Source organism: Arachis stenosperma, chromosome 4 (genome assembly GCF_014773155.1).
Source record: "Arachis stenosperma cultivar V10309 chromosome 4, arast.V10309.gnm1.PFL2, whole genome shotgun sequence".
NCBI lineage: Eukaryota > Viridiplantae > Streptophyta > Magnoliopsida > Fabales > Fabaceae > Arachis > Arachis stenosperma.
The window spans coordinates 17,178,939-17,185,943 of record NC_080380.1 but is presented as its reverse complement, the minus strand read 5'-3'; the positions used below and the strand labels follow the sequence as shown (position 1 = coordinate 17,185,943).

At 30.9% G+C, this 7,005-nt stretch overlaps 1 protein-coding gene across 1 annotated transcript; it reads right to left on the bottom strand.

The window, feature by feature from the left end:
- Positions 1-2,934: 2,934 nt before the first annotated feature.
- Positions 2,935-6,144, bottom strand: LOC130972951 (uncharacterized). Its single transcript, XM_057897303.1, has 6 exons — positions 5,838-6,144; positions 3,994-4,056; positions 3,858-3,905; positions 3,654-3,719; positions 3,249-3,311; positions 2,935-3,139 (listed from the first exon to the last, which is right to left on the bottom strand). Exons 1-6 carry the CDS (start codon positions 5,883-5,885, stop codon positions 3,131-3,133), a joined length of 297 nt encoding a protein of 98 aa, XP_057753286.1. The 5' UTR covers positions 5,886-6,144; the 3' UTR covers positions 2,935-3,130.
- Positions 6,145-7,005: the final 861 nt, after the last annotated feature.

Genomic DNA, 7,005 nt, shown 5'->3' with positions numbered 1-7,005 from the left:
AAAATTGGGTCCAAACTGAAAAGCCAGAAATTCGAATCTCGTCTTCATTCTCCTCTTTTGTCCACCTTTGAACATGGAGGATAAAATCTTTAAAAAGCCAAGGGGATCCTCTTTCTATTCTTTTTACATCTAACTCTTTATCAAAGAAGAAATGAAAATGGTTACCTCATTTTTCTACAGTTCTGAATCCGTCAGGGTGGCGCCATATTGCTCTGAGAGCACTGTTTACAGTACCTTTGGAAAAGGGCTTATCAGCAAATAGCTTGCCGAGTAAATTATTGTTGCAGGCATGTACTCCAGAGGTAATGTCTTCCTTTCTCAAGTGGATTGCACTTCCATAATTTCTACCCTCTTCTTTGGACTTTCTCCCATGTCTTCTGTTGTCATCTGCCATGAAGATCAGCCCGCCAAAAGGTTATTTGAAATTCAGGTTAAAAGATTATGAGTGGTTACCGTAACGTTGAGGAGCAGTGTTGACGGTAGAGACCAAACTCTATTAAAAGTAAAAACCCTAGCAGAGCACTAAACAATCCTATTGGGCACTTATTCTAATCAATCACTGACTCTCTTGATCATTACTAATTAATTAGTTGAAGTTATCAGTAATGTGTTATAGAAATTAAATATCGTTGCAAAGTCTAAAAATTTTCTCTCAAACTATTGTACAGTTTTTGTTATTAGTTAAAAGTGTAGTAGCCTTAATTTAAACTTGATTGTTAATCTATGTTAATTGTAAAAGGCTATTTTTTTCAAAGGCAATAATATTTCATTAATAGAAATAGAAAGGAGCTAGTGTCCACATTACAAGGACTTAAGAAAGCAAAAGGGGATCTCCCAAAAGACATCTGAACAGATCAAAGTATGAAATCAAAAGGAAAAAGTGAATATTAGTAATAAGAACTAAGAAGGAGAGTGACGCAGAAGATCTTGCAGTTCCTGGTATAGCTTCTTCTCTGATGCTACTACTTCTGTTGGGCTGCGGCGTTTGCCCTCGTCAAAGATATCTAGCTATTCTATTTCTTTTAGATCATCCAAAGAGTTATAGCAATCTGTTGAGCAACGATTTACCTCTTATTCTACCGTGCTCTTGAATTGCCGTCAACCACCATGAGTTGAATTCGAGGACATCTGAACTAGGTAAGCAACAATTGAGTTGAGATTGTCCCCATTGAATTTCTCTGCATTTGATCAAGCAATGAAGCTGGGCTTCTTCTGCTTCATGACAATAAGGACAAATTTCACTAGTAGATGGAAATCGATGATGGAGAAGAGAGGAGACTGATAGACGTTCATGACAAGCTTTCTAGAAAAAGATTTGTATTTTGTGGGGGACTGAGAGCTTCCACAGGGATGTCCATAGGCCTCTCAGGCGCAGAGTTAGAGGGAAAAACTCCAAGGGCTCATGAAAAAAGTTGTAAGCCATCAGGTAGCCTGCAGCAACATTATAAGTGTTTGATCTGTGCAAGACCCATCTAATTTTGTCTCTATCTCCTTCAATCGATACTTACAAAATTCTGCTACTAATGTCTTCGGTAAAAATATGTTGAATCATATTTATATTTCACTGGCCATTTGAAGTAATCAGATCATTAACCAAAAAAATTATTGGATTTGTAGCTTGATGAGCTAATTGTTGAGGGACAAAGAAAGGATAGGGAGGAGGAAGCTACGGATTTTCAAAAATTCTAATTTCTAAGCCTGTACCAATGCTCCAGGAGAGCCCATTCTCAATCACTTTGCGTCCCTCTAACAAGCTGCGCCACCTCCGTGAAGGTGTGTTTTCAACTTCGGCTTTTAATGCATTACAATATGGATAATACTTTTCTTTTAGAACTCTAAATAGGAGTGAATTTGGTTGTATTGTTATTCACCAAAACTGCTTCTCCAGTAAAGTTAGATTCTGAGCCCTAAGGTCCTTGATCCCAAGTCTCCCTTCCTTTTAGGTCTGGTCATGGTATTCTAGCTGATCCATACCATTTTTCTCTCTATACCTCTCTGTCTCCACCAGAATTGAGAGAGCATACTATGAATTTTTGAGACGAGTGCATTAGGGAGCTTAAAATAGAACCTACTGCCTTGAGTAGAATATGTCGACCTCCCGCTGACAGTAGCTTTCCTTTCCAGCCTAGAATTTGCTTCCTGATCTTCTCCTTAACAAGGCTGAAGGTAGCTTTTTTAGATTTATTAACAATAGAAAGAAGGCCAAAATATTTGTCTGTAGCCCCAATGTGGTTAATATTTAATGCCGCTGTCTATTAATTTCTGAATAAATTCGGAGTATTACGACTAAAAAAGACTGAGAATTTGTTGAGATTCACTTTTTGTCTGCTAAAATCCTCGTATGTATGTAAGACTTCCAAAATATTCTCGCACGAGTCCGTAAAAGCTTTGTAAAATAGAATCAAATCATCCACAAACAATAGATTATTGACTCTGGAGCATTTCCTTAACATTTGAATACTTTAAATTAGATTATTTTATTCTGTCTTGTGTAGCAAGAAGGAGAAACTAAAAATTTATACTAGGCCTTTATTAATTATTACATTCCTATCTATTATATTTTTTATATAATTGTTTAATTATATTTGTTATTTTTATTTTAAATAACTATTTATGTGATTAATATAAAAATAGATAATTAATACGTAATTAAATAGATATATAAAACTATTTTAGAAATACGGTATATCAATACTAAATTTATTGTTTTAATCCTTGGCCAAACAAAGTGGAGAAAGCTAAATAATTTTTGCATTTTCGACGGAATTTTCCTTTGAAACCAAATTGTTGATTCCATTTCTCTTTTAAAATAAATTCTAGTTACTCTCATTGTAATAATAATTGGTATATCCTGTGACATTCTTTATGGGAACATGCTATCATGTGATGAGAATGAGATTCCATCCCTCCAATCCGATCCACACTATCCCCCAATTTTCATTCACTCCTTTCGGTCTTTATATATATGATCATTGAAATAAACATTTTATTGAACTGCTAAATAATTGAAAGCATATAATTAAGCCAATCTTAGTAATATACATCATCAAGAGGTTCATGTGTAAGAAGGAGTAGTGAAACTCATTCACCAAATCCCTTAGCTTCTTGTTCCACTTATCAAAGAATGAATCTATTCTCCCTACATACAAAAATTGAGATTTGGAATTATTATTATTATTACAATAATAGAAGTGAGAGTAGCATGCATGCTATAATTAAATTAAAAAATTGTTCAAATAATAACTCACGAAATTATCTCGGCCAGATGTGCATGCAGGTCTTCTTGGGGGAAGCTGCTGATGTGGCGTTCTCTGTAAAAAATTATTCGTCACACACACTAAAAATTTAATTATTTTATATATTTTTATTAAATTAATTAACTATCAAAATAATGAAATTTTTTATCTGTGTATGTGTGTGTGAAAAGAGGGTTACTACTATATATATTTAGAAAAAAAAATCAACAACATCAAATTATTTTTATGAAAAATTAAGTTTGTCCAAAACATGCAATAATTGACTGACACTTTGTAGCTGTGATGTTCTTCTAACAAGAATAATTAACAAGCAGAGGACAAATAAATCATGATTTATTTTTGTAAACTCTAAATCATGAATTGTTATATATTATAAAACTAAAACAAAAAGTTTACCTGTAGTTTTGGTCGAAGGGTCTCTATGGCTGCTGTATTTTGTTGATTATTCACTCCAGCTCCTTGCTGCTCAGATACAAACAAATTATAATTATTATAAAAGAAAAAAAATTACATATGATCTTTATAATAACTATTAACATCTTACTATTTTTATTTATTACTTCAATTAAAATAAATATAAATATATAGACTATATAGTACCTTGCATAATGCCCAGTCTGCTGAATCAAAGAATGCCCTTTCATGATCCTTTTATATAAACACAAAAAAATAAAAAATATATTAAAATATAAAAAAAAAATTGGTATGAAAAGTATGGTATCTAGAATGGGCTTACTCTGGATATCAAAGGCTTCTTCTTTGGAACAAGCCCACCATACTTCTTTCCTCCGGTAGGTGACTGATATTATTATATTTTTTATTTTTAATTATGGAAATAAACAAAAAATTACAGTGAGTTTAAATTTTCACATTATAGTTAGAAAAACTAACAGATGCTCACTAGTTACTTTTAATTGTAGGGTCATATTTCTCACCAACCACCAAACAAATTTGTCTTCAATGAGGAATTTTTTTTATTCAATTATAAATTAACTGTGTTATGCATTTAAATTTTCAATTATAATGAATTGAAATTTAAATCCAATATAAAAATAAAAAATAAAACAAAAATATTTATTACGAACAAATAAATTAATTATTTGACCAACTTAAACTGGTTATAAAACAAAGACTTCTAATTACATATTTAATTCAACTAATTAATAAGACTAGGCCTTGATATAATGGTAATTTTTCCTTACACAAAAAATTGGTCTACATAAACAACCCAACATAACAACCAAATAGACTTCATGGGATGCTTAATTGCTTCATTTGACTATAATTCTATGTCCAACCTAACCGAAACCTAACTCAAAAGAAGTCTTAATGCAAAGGATAAAAAAGGATAAACCCAATTGAGTGTATAATAATTGAATAAAGAGAGGGATTGAGAGAATATTCGAGAAGACATTAATTTCATTCCCTTTTATTTTTTTTTTTTCCAAAAAAAGATGAATCAGTGATAGCCATGGGAACCTCATGTTTCGAAGGAAAAGATGTTCGTCACATGAATTGCTTGACAGCCCAACGACCATTTAGGCTTTGTGTTTTTTTTTTTTTTAAGGAATTTTGTAAAAAATATCGTCACATGGATCCCTTATTAAAATCTTGTAACCGACAATTTTATTTTGCACTCCAAAAAATATCTTCACGCTAGATTAAATTGGTCTCCCTCATTTTCATGTGTAATTTTAAGAATAATAGAAGACACTCATTTTTATATATTTTTTATTTTCCACGTATATAAAAAGTGAAGAAGAAAAGTACATAGCGGATAGTATTCTATGTTGATTTCCCAGTTTGTTGTGAAATTAGACATCCAATGAAAACTCGAAACAATGCAACTTATACCAAAATGATTCACACAACTAAAGTACATGGTACCATAACCATGATGCAAAAAAATATAGTACCATACGAGTACAACAATGTAACGATATACCCAATAAGAGATTGACACGTGGACTCATGTCATTCAATCACATATAGACACCTAGATTTTGGTGTCCCATTTGATTACCCACTCCTTTGCTAAAATTATTGGGGACTTGTTATTATGATTTATGACCCCTTTGCAAATTATATGCATTTTGCAATGCCACGTTTACATCATATATACAAACATAAATCATCATCATTTTAGTAAAATAATGTTGTGCAATATTGCTATTTACTAAAATGCCAACTACTAATTAACCACAAATACACTCTCTAAATATGTAGATAGAAGAAAATTTGGAACGAAGGAAATATTTTTTTTTAATAAAAAAATTTGTATAGAAATTAGTAGTTATTGAGTAGTTGGCTTTGGCTATGTAAAATTGAGTAAACTTAAATAGCATTTGTAAATGTTGTGAATTGTGATTAATATTTAATAGTTCTTCTCATTTAATTTGAAAAAAAAATAATTATTGTCAGCAGCATGAAATTCAAATATAATTAAGAATTTCCTATTTCTAAATATAGTATACTATTTTTAATCCAAAATATCTAAATACAATATAATATTTTTGAAAATATATTAAATTAAAGAAAGAAGAATAAGAAGTAAATGTTGGGAAAGTTAGGTAAGGTTACCTCAACTTCTGCCGCAGCAAAATAGTCTTCTCTATTGCAATCTGCCATATCTCCTTTTACCTTGTGATAAGAGCAAGGAAGAAGGAGAAAAGAAAAAAGAAAAAAAAAGAGAAAATAAAAGACAATAAGGTAACTAAAACTTTAGAAGATAGAGGAGTTTGAGTGAGAGGGTTAGATAAGAATCTGCATCCACAACACATGCCAAGTTATCACATTTATATGGCAAGAGTGGGGAGCCTAACAAAGAAGGATTTAAATAAATAAATAAATAAATAAGCATTTAAATTCGAATCCTATATATCAAGGATCCAATCCCATGACACTTTTCATGATGATGATATGGTGGCGGTTTTGTAATGGCTACTTACCATATAATTCTCTCTTAATTTGGATTTTTCTTTTCTCTTAATATTCCACTAAAGTAGGAAAGGGACAATAAATTATGACCAGATTCCATAAAACTATTATTCTAGGGTTATTATTTTAAGGGAAAAAAATGAAAGAAAAATCAAAGGTGGAAAATAAAGAAGTGGTAAGAGGTGTGTTGCTATTGGATGATGTAGTTTGAGACGTTAGGGTATCACAATCAATTGGTCCATCTAATAGACTCATACCCCCTATTGTACAATTTTCTCACGTGCCAATCATGCACACTACCGACACCCTCCAACCCTATGCATTGCTTCCTATATATATTCTACATTTATAAATATTGATTAATGATATTTATATATTTATTGTGTTCTTCAATATTCAAATCTTTGGTTATCATGTGCAAGATGATAATTCACAAATATCTTTGGATTTTGTCGTTTATTTTTAAGGTGTGTTTTCGAGTTTAAGATTTAAGATTTATAAAGATTTTGAGGAGGATGGAAAGATTTTGGAAAATTTACTTTTCAGAAATTTTATAATTTAGAGGATAATGATTTTAAATTTTTTTATTCCTAATATAATTTTTTAAGTTCCCAAATTAAGAGATTTTTATCGGATTTTAATTACTAAATAAATCTTACATATTTAGTTGTAGAGTATCTATGATTTGTCATGGTCAAAATTCATTATTTGGTTTTCCAACAATGTAGCAAGTGCAATAACTAATCTTTTTGTCATCAATAATCTATTTAGAGGCAAATGACTTGCCATGTAAAAAATAATAAAATATTAT

What these genes read in the sequence shown, in the direction of transcription:
- LOC130972951 (XM_057897303.1), bottom strand. Translation starts at nt 5,885, where the DNA reads ATGGCAGATTGCAATAGAGAAGACTATTTTGCTGCGGCAGAAGTTGAG. An exon ending in TTGCTGCGGCAGAAGTTGAG is followed by an intron (nt 4,057 to 5,837) that starts GTAACCTTACCT and finishes TAATAATATCAG; the next exon opens with TCACCTACCGGAGGAAAGAA. An exon ending in AGAAGCCTTTGATATCCAGA is followed by an intron (nt 3,906 to 3,993) that starts GTAAGCCCATTC and finishes TTTATATAAAAG; the next exon opens with GATCATGAAAGGGCATTCTT.